Genomic DNA, 14,992 nt, shown 5'->3' on the forward strand with positions numbered 1-14,992 from the left:
ACTGCACCAAGGTATAGTGTATTGACAACAATGACAACCAACATACAGTCACTGCCATTTGCACCGTTTGTTCAACAATTCATCACCTATACTTGGTTCACAAAATGGAAGAGAGTTGTTCTTGATGAGTTTAGTTTACATAAATGTTTTTTTAGTGTAGGGATCACTTCAAGCAAGGTTTGTTGAAGCCGACATATCTAACACTAAAAATAAAAAATAAAAAAAAGAAGTCAACATAGATCTACACCAACTCCACCTGTTATCTTTAAGTGATGAATCTCTTCTCATCCCATTAGCCGACTTATGATTTTTTCTTACTTTTTTAAACCACATAAATCATAAGGGGAAAAGAACTCTATCTGGGAGCGTGGCTTATGTCAACACTCTCATGTGTCTGTTTCTCTTTTCTTCTTCTAAAAATATATTTCTATCCTCATCTTGTGAAAGAAAGAGATAGACACAAGGAACGCTGATATAGGCCACGCTCAGTGCCGAATAGAGAACAATTTCCAAATCAAAAAAGTAAAAAATTTCAAATTTTTAGGACCTCCCTATGGCCTCAATCATTTTCATATCCATAGCTCCAAAACACCTAGAACCCAACCCCCCCCCCTCTCTTCAAAACCCCAAACCCCTTAGTTCTTTTTGTTAAGAAGAGAAATTCAGAAATGGGCACAGCAAGAGGAACCCAAGCCAAGGAAAGAAGAGCAGCTATATAGTTTCCTTTCATCTCCCATGGTTTCAATAGGGACTGTATAGGAATTAGGAAATCTTTACCCTTTATTTATTTTTTTTTCAATTTCGTGCAGGGGAAGCCAGTAGAGTTATGGCCATAGATTGCCTAAGCGTTACTGGTTCAATCTTCTATGTAATTTCATATTTGCCTGCTTCTTCAAGGTGAGTGATCTTTGAAAAAAAAAATCTGCTTTATTATAACAGCTTAATTATGTGGTAAGTTTGGGTGGCTTGGCTGAGACTTGTTTGATTTGAAGGGTTTTTGGCTTTAAGCCCTAAAAAAGGTAAAAAGGAGGACTCTAGAGGGTCGGTCAAGTTATTGAAGTTACTCGTGGAGAGAATAAAGTAAAGAACAAAATCAGGAGATGCTCACCCACAAATAAAGAAAGAAAGTGAGAAAGAAGTCTAACTAACTAAATTTGCTTAAAGCTACAAACAGATACTTTAAGTAAGAAAGCCAATATTTTACATTTCTTTATAATCTTTATAAGAAAAAAAAAAAAAAAAAAAGGGAAGCAGTTTTCTGTACGTGAGAGTGGCCTATGCCAGCAGTCTTATGTGTCTATCTCTTTCCTCCTTAAAACAAGGGGGTAAAGATGTCTTTTCACATGAAGAGGAGAGAGATAGACTCATGGGAGTGCTGGCATAGGCCACACTCCCAGATAAAAAACTTTTTTCCAAAAAAAAAATAGATAAATGAAAGAAAGATTCTTCTGCAAAAGAGATCCGCCTCTCTATACACGTCTTGATTGCATAATTTTTTTTTTTCTTACAGTCAGCGAAATATTTTATTAAAAAAAAAAAAATATATATATATATATATATATATTACAAAATTAACGTCCTGGGCATACCCAAGCTACAAAAACGTATAATACAAACACAAATTTAAATCACTTATCCACCTTCGACATGACAATCAACAAACGAAGAGATCCAAATGAGACATAATCACAAATCCGCCAGACGGATCAGTCAAATCTATACCGAGGTCTCTCGTGCATATCCCATCGAAGATCTTCAGCAATACAATCTGGTGTAGCTATAGCAGTGACAGAAACTTTAGTAATTAACGCTTACTTAGCTAGAGAATCCGCCACCACGTTCACCTCACGAAAGCAATGAGAAATAATCTAAAATATTCTACATCATAAAAACAAATAAAAAAAGAGGATGAGGACCTAGCTAGATAGGGGTAACCTAATCTTATATTCCAGCCAGCCCAATCAACTTGGTCAACCCAAAAGTTATAGCCATAGCAAGCCAACCCCCAATCAACACCCTCAAACAAGACTTCTTCACAGGTGCCCTTCCTAAGACACCACCTAAAACCCCAAACACAATCAAAGCCAAGCTAGATATTGCAACTACCACCCCCAATCTCACCTTATAACCCTTTATAAAAGAAGCTGATAACAATGGCACCAATGCTCCAACAACAAAGGCAAGAGCAGATGCTCCAGCCGCCTTGAGTGGGCTTGGGAGATCTTTTTTCTCCCCCTCATCCAGACTTTCTTTTCCAACATCTGAAGCTGTATGTTGTCTCTTCATTTGAGAAACCTCTATGTCATACTGCGAGTACACCGACACAAACTCTCCGATCGCCATGCTACACGCTCCGGCAACCATTCCTGCAAAACCAGTAATAATCATGGATTTTGCATCTTGCTTTATAGCTCCAACTCCCATCATTAACGATGCTGTAGAGACCAATCCATCACTGGCTCCAAGAACTGCAGCTCTCAGCCACTGTGCCCTTTGGGAGTAGTTTATTTTGATTTCTTGGTCACTGATCTGAAGCTCAGAATCATTTTCAGGTATATCAAGTGTGGTTTCCTTGGGGATTGGTTGGTTGCTGGTTTCTACTTCTAGGGTTGCCATGAAGTAACTGAGAGGAAGCAAAGAGGAATATTAGGGATGAAAATGGATGAAGGGGATATGAAGAAGGCTTGTGGAAGCCACACGCCTCAGAAGGGTATTTATGGAGGAGAGATGATGCCACGGGGACACTGATATGACATCACTAATGAAGAGGTAATATCTGGTGAAACCAACCAGCCTACAACGTCACACACCCTATAGTACTATAGTGCCCACCCAAGAAAAGCCTGAGGTGCCTACTGAGACGTTTTTCCCTTTTAATAATTTATGGGAGTGCTTTAGTGGACAGCATCCAACGGGCCTAAAACGATGGATTGGTGTGTGGTTTGAGTAATTACACTTTCATCAAACAAAAAAAGAAAGGGTGTACCGTGTGTGGTTTTAGTCTCACATCGGATGTGTGAGTGTGATGTGTGTTATGTATATTCGCCCATTTACGATCCTGAAAGTCGGTTAACCTTTTGGGATTGATGTGTGGTTTGTGTGATTACACTTTCATCAAAAAAAAAAAAAGATTGGACAAGTAGATCGCAAGGCTTCTTGTTTACACAATAGGTTTGAATTGGAGCCAGTCATGTACCCGAACCCGCCCTAGCCCACCCTGTGTCTGAATAGGGCTTGGATTGAGATACCTGGCCATGAGAGCAGATCGGAGCTCAAAATTTCTGGCCTTGAGTTAGGGTCAGGTCGGGCTAGGGTTGAAGACTCGGGGTGAGCCTAGCCCGGCCTAGCCCAAACTAGCCCGACCATGTTTTAAATTATGCTATAAAATATATATGGATATATTATATATATATATATTATAAACTTTAAAGCTCACACATATTTTGTTATATAATATATTATATATGAAGATGGTACGTGATGTAATATTTTATTATATATGTTATTTCATGTAAAATTGATAATTTTCTCTCCAACCCAGTCCAACTCAGTCCAGTTCATGCATCTCTCTCTTCCTCCAACTCCATGATCAGGGCCAATCAGGGTCAGTCCGACCCGATCCCGAGGGTGGGTCAGGGTTGGAGTTACCAAGCCCTGAGTCAGGGTCGGGTCGAACCTGAGTGCTCTTCAAGATTATTCATCTCTGGTAACTATCCATATTTTGTCAATGGCAGAGTTACTTTTGTCCAAGAAGTTAATGGAGAGCTTTTCCAAACTGTCGTCTAGGAGGATTGTGGAAGTTTTTTGGGGTAGTCTATTGTTGGATTTTCAAAATGTGGTCACTGGTAACCCGGGTTGTTCTGGAGCTGGTGGGGTATTTAGGGATTATGGTGGTACCCTAATGCTAAGCTTTGTATATGATGAGGGAGTAGGTACTAACTTTATGGCGAAGTTTAATTTGCAACATTCTTGATTGGTCTTCATTATGCCTATGTTATGTGGATAGACAAATTGTGGATTGAAAACGATTCCCAAATAGTGGTGAGTTGTATCAAAATCCAAAAAATCTCATGGTGCTTTCAGCAGAAGTGATGGTTTTTCAAAGGTTATTTGGATAGTATTTCACAGTCTATCTCCCATTGTTATTGTGAAATAAACTGTGTGACAAATAAATTGACAAAACACGCGGCAACATCTAGAGTGTCGACTACCTGAGATAGTGTTCCGCCTTTTGTTATTCATGATATCAGCTGGGATTTTCATTAGACCTAGATATTGTTTTAAGTAATTGTTCCTACTTGTTTTCATTGGGTTGTGTTGCGTCAAGAAATCGCTTAGCGGTCCTTCGAATGTCGTAACCTGCAAAAGACCCTGGGATGACAAAGGAGAACCGGTGTGGTTCCGGCCTAGGACTCTCCGATGCCTAAGTTAGATCTCTCTGAGCAAATAGATGAATAGTAGTATTCAAGATGAGTTAAGATGTCCTCCGACGGGACTGTGTACCTTGCCTTTTATAGTAGTGTATGGCAGTGTGGAGAGTCCCAGTTGATGTAGAGTATTTGCCGTAGGTGATAGAGTCCCTAAGTAGCAGGGCTCCTCCTTGATAGGTTGTCTTCCCGTGAGACTTAGTGTCCTTGATAGACTAGGTAGTTGTCTTCTCGGGAGATGTAGTATCCTTGATAGACTAGGTGGTTGCCTTCCTTAGAGACGTGGTGTCTTTGAAAGTTGCCTTCCTGTGGGACATAGTGTCTGGGTGGCCTTAGTAATCTTGATGGATAGACTCATCTAAGTGGTAGATGAAGTTCATGGTGTATGAGTCCATTCACTCCACGTGACTCGATAGGCGGTGGCCTAGAGTCCTTGGCGGTGTTGTCTTGTTGATGGCGATCCGAGGGAACTTGTGCTTGGAAATGACGTGTGTGGGCATGACGTGTGCCGGGGATGTCATGCCCGAGTCTGGGTCTGCGCCCATGATCCGCGCCCGGGGTGCCCATGCTGGGTTGGGTCAAATCCTTACTTGGTTCTTCATTTTTGGGTTCTTGTCCCGAACTGGTCCTCCTTATTGGGTTTGGACATGTGGCGTTCCCTGATTGGTCAGGGTGAATTTAGGTTTATCACTTGCCCCCCACTCTCTTGGAACAACGTGCTCAAGAGAGTACTCCTTGTCTTCTTGTATCAATTGAGGGGTGTGTTGTGAATAATCTTCTTATAGAGGGTGTACTTGCAATTTGCTTAGTGAGGGAGAGGTTATGGGTTCAAATCCCTCTTTCCTCATCTTTTTGTCTCTTTCTTCTTTTTTCTTTCTTTTTGTAGATATATATACTTTTGCCTTCATTTCACTTTTCACTTTTTGCTTTTCACCTTCTCTCTCTCTCTTTCTAACTTTTTCTCCCCTTTGGCTTTTTCTTCTTCCACTTTTTACTTGAGTCTTGGCTTTTGTGTCTCTTGATTGTGCCCCCCAAATGTTTGATCTTTTACCACAATCAGGTTTACCTTGCTTGTCTCAAGCCTTCTTGATTCTTCTTAGACACTTAGCCTTGTTTTTGTGCTTACCTGGTGTAGTGCCCATAGTCTTGCTCATTGCACTACGTGTTGCTTGCTTGTGCCTGCCATTTTCTTGGGTGTGTGCTACTCGTGGGTAGCTAAGCCACTTTCGTGCCCGTGATTCGAGCCTTAGAGGGTGACGATCCAGGTGATCGATCCGCGCCCCGTGGTCGGCTTCCATCGATCCGCGCCTAGGGTTGGCACCCTTTGATCCACGGTCAGGGGTTGGCGTCCATCGATCAGCGCCCAGGGGTTGGCTTCCTCGATCCGTGCCTGGGGTTGGCTTCCTCGATCCACGCCTGGGGTTGGCTTCCTTCGATCCGCACCCAGGGGTTGGCGTCCATCGATCCGCCCCCAGGGGTTGGCATCCTTCGATCTGCGTTCAGGGGTTGGTGGCATCCATCGATCCGTGCCCAGGGGTTGACCGTCCATCGACCTGCGCCTGGTGCTTCGCGCCCAGCCACATCGATCCGCACCTGCCCATGGCCTTGGTGCGTGTCGCTCTTCTTTTCTCTTCTTCTTTTTTTTTTTTTATTGGTTCTGCATTGGTGGTTGCAGGTTATCTCCTTTCTCTGCTTTGCGGTTGCTTGGTCTTGGGAGGTCTTCATTCTAAGTAAGTAACCTGTTGTCTTCCTTGTCTGTTCATGTCTTCCTCTGACGACTCTGATCCGACTTCGGTTGGAGTTGGATCTGTTGAGGCGTCTTCTTCGGGGTCGTCTTCCCCAGCGGATACTTCTGCTTCCTTGCCTTCCCCCGTTTCTAGTGATGGGGAAGAGGCTTCTGGAGATTTTGCTCCTAGTAGAGGTCGTCAGGCCTCCCGAGCTTCCACTTCTGTTGGCGACCCTAGGAGCAAGTTGGCCCATATTGCTAGAATCTTGACTTCTTCAGACTTGGCATCCCTCCACCAGGAGTTCCATATACCCCCTGAGGTCTTGCTTCGTGTCCCTGGACCGGATGACCATGCTTACTCCCACCAAGGAGATGAGGTCTGCTTGTATCGCATTTTCTTTGTTCATGGTCTTCGTTTTCCTGTCTCCCGCTTGGTGGAGCTTGTGTTGGAGCATTGATGCCTTACCCCTGGGCATGTGTTGCCCAACTCTTAGAGGGTTGGGGGTCACCGATTTGGTGAAGTATTGGAGGGATCGCTTCTTCTTTGCCACGGTCCCCCACTGTGCCTTGCGGTCTACCTGGGAGGTTATTGATATCAAGAGGGTGAACCGCCCTCTTGAGTTGAGCGACTTTGAGCGCGACTCCCTCCAGCAATGTCAGGGATACGACCCGTTCGATGTTCATTAGTTGGATTCTGAGGCTTTCTTGTGTCTTTGGAAGTTGAGTCCTGGTAAGATACTTGACTTCTTTGATATTTGCTTATGTACTTTCCTTCTATGTATTCCTGTTTTAACCTACCTTGTGTCCCTGATTAGATGTTGTTGTGCAGTGGACATCAGGCCAGATCTTAGCATCTTCCGCTCCAATCTGCAGAAGAGGAGCGCTCAGGCTGCTGCTTCTGGGGGTAGTTCTTCTGGTGTAGTACCCCCAGCTTCTTCTTCTACTCCTGCGGTCACTGGGACCAAGAGGAAGGGGGTCCTGATCCCCCAGCTCGGTGAGGACTAGGCCACGTGTTATTCTTCCACAAACGTCTCCTCCTGCTTCCACCCCCGGGTCCACTGCTCCACCCCCTTCTAAGGGGAAAGGGGCGGCCTCTGCTCTTGCGAGCACTGCCGTTGATCCCCTGACCTCTTCTCCTTTGGTGTTGGTGTGGGATCTTCTGGAGGGAGCGACCTTGGCCACTCGTGGTGTGAGTCGAGAGTGGTTGGACCTGGGTAGGCTTCCCGTGGAGCGTTCAGCCCTCCAAGGGATCAGTGATGCCACGCTCTCGCAGAGTCTCTATCAGGACATGGCTTCTATGAGTTATTCTTCTCATTCTCTTTATGTCATTGCTTCTCTTGTGCTTGGGATGTTTATTGTCTACCCTGTTGCTTCTAGGTCCAGCACCGTGCTACTGAGGTTGTGCTTTGACCGGAGGGTCATGTTTTTTGCCAGCTTCAGATAAAGCGTGCACTGCAGAACGTGGAGAGGAAGGTCCAGGGGCTTAGGACTGCCCGCGAGGAGGCTATAGCACGTGAGCAGAGGCTGTCGGAGGAGCTCGAGGTAGCTACCGTTGCAGCGGCTCAGAGTCCTTCTAGAGTCCAGGCCTTGGAGGAGGAGCTCCGCGCTTTAAGGCAGAGGCATGAGGTGGAGTTGTCTGAGGCTGGGGAGCGGGCAGTAGCGGCATACCAGCGGTCTCCCGAGATCACTGCATACTTTCATCAGTACAACCAGGAGATATACGATGGAGGCATCAGGGACTTGGCGGTTCACATCCTAGAGAGGACCCATGATTATGATTTCTCGGGGTTCCCAGAGGTTACCACATTGCTTCCTGAGACTGCTGCAGTGGCTTGTGTTCCTCCTGAGTATGGCGCTGCGGTGATAGAGGAGGGTTCGGTCACACCAGAGGAGAGTGTTGCTCCTCATGCTGATGCTGATTTGATGTCTCCTTTTGGATCAGAGGTTGCTCCTCCATTGGATGCCCCATGATTTCATAGATGTTCTTTCTGGATGTTAACTTATTGGATGATAACTTTTTGGATGAGAACTTTTGGATTAGGATGCTTATTTTTTATCTTTTGTATGTACTTGACTTTTTCTTCGGGTGATGTTGATATGACATGCATTTGATCCTTGTTGCTTTGATGGTTCTCGTATCTGTGCAACCCCATGTAGTTGGCGGTCCATAGGGATGTCTTGTCTCGGTGGTCCATGGACCTTGGTGGCATAACGCCTTGGTGGCATAGCGCCTGGGTAGCATAAGGCCTTAGGCATAAAGTCTTGGTGGTATAACGCCTCGGTGGCATAAAGCCTCGGTGGCATAATGCCTTGGTGGCATAACGCCTTAGGCATAAAACCTCGGTGGCATAACACCTTGGTGTAGCGGCAGTGATTCGATTGAGTGGTATAGGAAGACAAGTATTCCCGAAACACCTCTTCATTTTGAATGAAAATTTTGAAATTATCCTTGAAAGAGTGATGCCATCTACTGCTACTGCTACTGCTACTACCGATGGTGCTGTCGCTTCTACTGGTAATACTTCTTCAGTGTTCTGAGTTCCAGGTACGGTCTACCTTCTTGTCCCCTGGAGTTTTCAAGTTGTATGTCCCTGGACGTATCTTCTTGGAAACTATATGGGGTCCTTCCCAATTTGCTGATAGCTTCCCTTCTTTTCTTGGCTGTGATGCACTTGCAGTTATTAGGACTAGGTCTCCCTGATGGAATAACCGTTCACGTACCCTGGCATGGGTGTCCTTACTTTGGTGTGGTATGCCCACAGAACACTCAGTAATTCTTCAATCCACTTCTCTTTGGCTCCTTCCAGTCTTTTCTTTATTTCGTCCAATAGGGTTCTATTGGTGACCTCTACCTGACCATTGGCCTATGAGTAGGCTACCAAAACAGACCGATAGTCAATGTTGTAGCTCTAACAGAAGGTGCTGAACTTGGGGTTATTGAATTGCTTTCCATTTTCGGAGACTATGATCTTTGGCACGTCGAACCTATAGATGATGTTGTCATGGACGAACTTCTCCATTTCATTCTCTGTGATCTTGGCCAATGGTTTGGCATCTACCCATTTGGTGAAGTAGTCGATGGCTACCACCAAGTATTTACGGTTGCCTGATGCTGCTGTGAAGTCTCCCAAGATGTCTACCCCCCACATGGCAAAGGGAATGGGGTTAAGGATCGATGTCAGTTTGGTGGCAGGTAGATGGGGTACTGGGGCGAACAACTGACATTGCTCGCAGGCCTTAACGTACTGTATGGCTTCCTCTTGCATTCTTGGCCAGTAGAGCCTTTGGCGGAGGATTTTATAAGCTAGATGTCTTCCTCCCATGTGGCTTCCATAGATCCCCTCATGTACCTCTGCCATATTGGGCTCCCTTGGGTCCTAGGCATCGAAGTAGCGGTGTCGTGGCCCCCCTCTTGTATAGTACCCCATCCAGGACGGTGTACTTTATAGCCCTCATCCTTAACTTCCTTGCCTCGATCTTATCTTCTGGTAAGAAGTCGTTCTGTAGGTAGTTGAGTATAGGGTCCATCCAGCTAGACCCTTCCTCAATCTCATTGATTAGCTTCTCCTGGTATGCTTGTTCATGCAATATTTCCACGTACACTACACTAGCTAGGTTCTTGAGTTCATCATTGGCTAGCCTAGACAGTGCATCTGCAGTAGCATTCTCGATCCTGGGTACTCGAACTTCATGAACTGCCCGATCAATTCCAGAGCACGTGCTAGGTATGATGTCATGCGCTCATCCTTCGCCTCATACTCCCTGTTCACTTGGTTCACTACAAGCTGGGAGTCACTCTGGATGGATAAATGTGTGACTTGGATTTCTTTGGCCACCCGGAGTCCAGCCAATAGTACTTCGTACTCTGCTTCGTTGTTAGATGCTCGGAAGGAGAATCGGAGAGCATATTGTATTCAAAATCCTTCGGGGCTAGTAAGTATAAAACCAGTTCCGCTTCTTATGGCATTACTCGAACCATCCATGAACATCTCCCACGATCCTCGATCCTGTTCCTCTGGTTCTTGTGTTTCTGTCTCGTTCTCAGGCAGAGTGCACTCAGCTACAAAGTTCGCCAGAGCTTGGCCTTTGATGGCCGTCCTGGGTTGGAACCTGATGTCGTGTTCACTTAACTCAACCGGCCAAGCGATCAAGCGTCCTGAGACATCGGGCTTATGCAACACCTTCTTCAGTGGAAGGTTGGTGAGGACTGTGATGGTATGGGCTTGGAAGTATGGTCTGAGCTTCCTTGCGGCGATTACCAGTGCGTATGCTACCTTCTCTATTCTCGTGTACCTGGTCTCTGCATCAATTAAGACATGACTCACGTAGTAGATGGGCCTTTGTATTTTACCCTCTTCTTTTAGCAGTACTGCACTCACTGCTACGGGGGTCGCTGCCAAGTAGATCTGCAATTCTTCATTGGGCTTTGGGCGCCCAAGCAATGGTGGGTTCTGGAGGTATACCTTCAATTCTTCAAACGCTTTTTGGCACTCCTCCGTCCATGCAAAGCCTTTAGGACATTGCAGGTTCTTCAGCGTCTTGAAGAACGGCAAGCTCTTGTCTCCGGATTGTGACATGAACCTTGATAGGGCAGCGATCCTTCCATTCAACCTCTGTACCTCCCTGACTGTCCTTGGGGGTGCCATCTCTTGGATGGCCTTGATCTTGGAGGGGTTGGCCTCTATTCCTCGTACTGAGACCATGAACCCTAAGAATTTTTCTGACGTCACCCCGAATGCGTACTTCGTAGGGTTTAGCTTCATCTAGTTCCTTCTCAACACGGCGAACACTTCTTCCAGGTCTGTCAGGTATTGGTGGGCTTGGACGCTTTTCACGAGCATGTCATCTACATACACCTCTATGTTGTGCCCAATCTGTTCCTCGAACATCTTGTTGACCATCCTCTGGTAGGTGGCCCCTGCATTCTTCAATCCGAACGACATGACATGATAGCAATAGTTCTCCTTGTCTGTTCGGAAGGCGGTGTAAGACTCGTCATCCTCATGCATGAGGATCTGGTTGTAGTCGGAGTAGGCATCCATGAAACTCAGCATCTCATGTCCTGCAGTTGCATCGATCAACAGATCGATCCTGGGTAGTGGGTACTCATCCTTGGGACATGCCTTGTTCAAGTCAGTGTAGTCGACGCACATCCTCCACTTCCCGTTAGGTTTGGGTACCATGACCACGTTTGTGAGCCAGGTAGGGAACTTTTCTTCTCTGATGAACCCTGCTCGGCTCAACTTCTCGACCTCTTCTTTGATGGCTGCCTGTCGGTCGAGGGCAAAATTCCTTCTCTTCTACTGGACTGGCTTCCTGGTTGGGTCTACATGTAGTCGATGCTCTGCTATAGATCTGGGTATGCCTGGCATGTCTGCAGTCGACCATACGAAGACATCCATGTTTGTCTGGAGGAGGTGCCCCAGTTCTTCTTTCTGCTCATTGCTCAATAATGAGCGAACCTACACGACCTTGGAAGGGTCGCCTTTGCTGAGTGGCCAGGGGATGAGGTCCTCCACCAGTCTTCCTCTCTTCTCTGTCAGTTCATCTCTCTGGTCACTGACTAAGTTCTCTATGCATAGTGCCATCCCTCGTGTGTTGCCATTGTTTTTCTTCACGAAGGTGGCGTAGCACTCTTTGGCCTTCTTCTGATCACCTCAAACTTCCCTCACTCTGTTGCCAGTGGGGAACTTCATCTTCAGGTGGAGTGGAGACACCACACCTCTAAGGGCTATCAGGGAAGGTCACCCTAGGAGGCCATCGAACGACACCACGGACCTGACGACCATGAAGTTTACCATGATGGTCACCTATCGAGGGTGCTCTCCAAAGGTGACGGGCAGCTCTATGGTGCCTTTGATGGAGGTTGTGGCGCCCGAGAATCCATGGAGGTAGGTGGGCTCTGGCTTGAGTTGATCGTCTCCGAATTTGAACTTACGGTGGGCTTCCAGTTAGAGTACATCCACGGATGCCCCTGTATCTATCAGCACCCTGTGCCCGGGTCGGATGGCTATCTCCACCTGCACTATCAGGGCGTCCTCATATGGAAAGCTCACACCTTCCAAGTCATCATCCGAGAAGGAGATCACCGTCTCGGTCTTTGCTATCTTACTTGGCTTCTCTGCTACTCCCATGAACCTGGCATGGGCTTTAGCCTTCCTGGTTGATTCTTGCCCCGATCCTCCAAGTATGGTGAGGATGGGGGCTCCATTGGTGCCGCTGGGTTCTACTACATCTCTTCTTTCATCAGTGCGGTCTCTCTCCCTATTGTGGTCCGCTCTTCTTTCTTCCTTCCTTGGTTCTCTTTCTCAGTCACGTCCTTGATCTCGTTGGCCCGAACAGCCATCACGTCTCCCCTTCACGTACTTGTTCAGACTCCCTACTCTCACAAGGTTTTCTCTCTATCTCTTGAGTTGATAGCATTCCTCTATGTCATGCCCATAGTCCTTGTGGAAGAGGCAGTACTTGTGTGGGTTACGCTTCTCAGGTCCTGCCAGCATGGGTCGTGGCCATTTGATTAGGTCAAGGTCTCGTATCTGCATGAGGATCTATGACCTGGTGGTGTTGAGGGGTATGAACTCTAGGCTGCTTTCCCTCTCACCTCTCTCTGATCGACGATCACTTCTTCCAGATGGGCGATCGCCTTTCTCCTGTCGTCGCTCAGTCCTTGATCTTTTATTCTCCTTGCGGTCATCTGGTGCTGACCTCTTGTTGTCTTGGGTCATGCCTTCAATGGCCTTCGTCCGTGACTGTACTATTTTGGCCATGTTGGCGAACTCATTACATCACTCTAGGAGCTCTTTCATGGTCTTGGTCTCATGATGTGCCAAGTCCTTGATTAGTTCCATGTCTCTGATGTCCCCTGCTAGGGCTGCATACTAGGTCTGATCATCTAGGTCGCGGACTTCCAGCCTTGGTGAACCTGCTGACATACTCATTGAGGGCCTCCCCAGGGTTTTGGATCACGTTCAGTAGGTTGACCGTGGTCTTCTTCTGCTTGACGCTACTCTGGAAGTTGGTCACGAACTGCTCGCATAGCTCTGCAAACGATCCAATCTACCTCGGTCATAGTCTAGAGAACCATGAGGTCGCCGCACCCTTGAGGGATGTAAAGAATGCTCGACAGGACACCACGTCCGATCCACCATATAGACTCATCATGCCATTGAAGTAGTTGATATGGTCATTAGGGTCGGTGGTGCCACTGTAGAGTTCAAAGGTAGGCAACCTGAACCTGGACGGTAGCGCAGCGGACATGATCTCTTCTGAGAAGGGGAGTTGTCCAGGTATCGAGTGTGTCTCTCCCTTGGTCTGCTTCTTCAACCCTTCCAGTTTCTCATCCAGCTCTCGGAGTCTCTTGTCTAGCTCTTCATCTCGCGTTTCACGTCTGGCGGGTCGTTCATCCCGACCCCATTCGCGTCCTCTCCTGGAAGTCCCATCCCTTCTCGACTGTTGGCTAGATGGTGAAGGGTCACGTCGTGACGAATCTTGTCTTGACCGTGAGGGGCTTCCTTCACTGTAAGTCTGGCTTCACTCTGGTACATGACTTCCTTCTAGTCGACCATCAAACACCGACCTCTGAATGGACCCTTCAGGGTTAGGTACCACGGATCGGTGTGATGGTGTTCTCCCCTAATTCGACCATGCTGGAGGATCCGTCGATCTCCCCCTAGGTTGGGAAGGCTCTCCCCTCTGCCTGGTGTGCCTCTCTGATCTGTCACCCCTGGGAGGCGTCCTCCTGGGGCTCTGTTCACGTCAAGGGTCCGTCCTGCGACGGTGTGATATCGCACGTTGCCTCAGGTAGTCAAGGAAGAGTCGTTGATCCTCGAGGATCTGTCGCTGTAGGTCATTAATCTGACCCATAGTTGCTGGGGCATTGGGGTCAGGTACCACCTCCACCACCACTTCGTTGTTGGGTTCGACCACCGCAACTTGATCATCGTCTAGGATTTCCCTCTCCAGAGAGACATGGTCCTGGTTATTGACTCTGCAACGTGAGCTCTCTGGGGGAGGTGATCCATTCCCCTCCCTCGGGGCATTGTTGGTGGAGGGAGCGGTCTTCTTGCCTCGTAGTACCATAGTATGAACAATTATGGAAACAGTAAAGGTAATGGCTAGCGTCGTTCCCACAGACAGCGCCAATCTGTTGCGTCAAGAAATCGGTCAGCGGTCCTTCGAGTGCTATAACCTGCAAGAGACCCTGGGGTGACAAAGGAGAACCGGTGTGGTTCCGGCCTAGGACTCTCCGATGCCTAAGTTAGATCCCTCTGAGCAAATAGATGAATAGTAGTATTCGAGATGAGTTAAGATGTCCCTCGATTGGACTGTGTACCTTGCCCTTTATAGTAGTGTATGGCGGTGTGGAGAGTCCCAGTTGATGTAGAGTATTTGTCGTAGGTGATAGAGTCCCTGAGTAGCAGGGCTCCTCCTTGATAGGTTGTCTTCCCGTGAGACATAGTGTCCTTGATAGACTAGGTAGTTGTCTTCTCAGGAGATGTAGTGTCAATGATAGACTAGGTAGTTGTCTTCTCAGGAGATGTAGTGTCCTTGATAGACTAGGTAGTTGCCTTCCTTAGAGACGTGATGTCTTTGAAAGTTGCCTTCCTATGGGACGTAGTGTCTGGCTGGCCTTAGTAATCTTGATGGATAGACTCATCTACGTGGTAGATGAAGTTCATGGTGTATGAGTCCGTTCACTCCACGTGACTCGATAGGCGGTGGCCTAGAGTCCTTGGCGATGTTGTCTTGTTGATGTCAATCCAAGGGAGCTTGTGCTTGGAGATGATGTGTGTGGACATGACGTTTGCCGGGGATGTCATGCCCAAGTCCGGGTCCGCGC

General features: G+C 47.2%; 1 protein-coding gene across 1 annotated transcript; it reads right to left on the reverse strand.

Moving 5' to 3' along the window:
• Positions 1–1,899: 1,899 nt before the first annotated feature.
• LOC122662326 (vacuolar iron transporter homolog 4-like) lies at positions 1,900–2,721 on the reverse strand. Its single transcript, XM_043857924.1, has one exon. It carries the CDS (start codon positions 2,614–2,616, stop codon positions 1,942–1,944), a length of 675 nt encoding a protein of 224 aa, XP_043713859.1. The 5' UTR covers positions 2,617–2,721; the 3' UTR covers positions 1,900–1,941.
• Positions 2,722–14,992: the final 12,271 nt, after the last annotated feature.

The sequence above is a fragment of the Telopea speciosissima genome, chromosome 5 (assembly GCF_018873765.1).
Source record: "Telopea speciosissima isolate NSW1024214 ecotype Mountain lineage chromosome 5, Tspe_v1, whole genome shotgun sequence".
Classification (NCBI taxonomy): domain Eukaryota; kingdom Viridiplantae; phylum Streptophyta; class Magnoliopsida; order Proteales; family Proteaceae; genus Telopea; species Telopea speciosissima.

What these genes read in the sequence shown, in the direction of transcription:
- LOC122662326 (XM_043857924.1), bottom strand. Translation starts at nt 2,616, where the DNA reads ATGGCAACCCTAGAAGTAGAAACCAGCAACCAACCAATCCCCAAGGAA.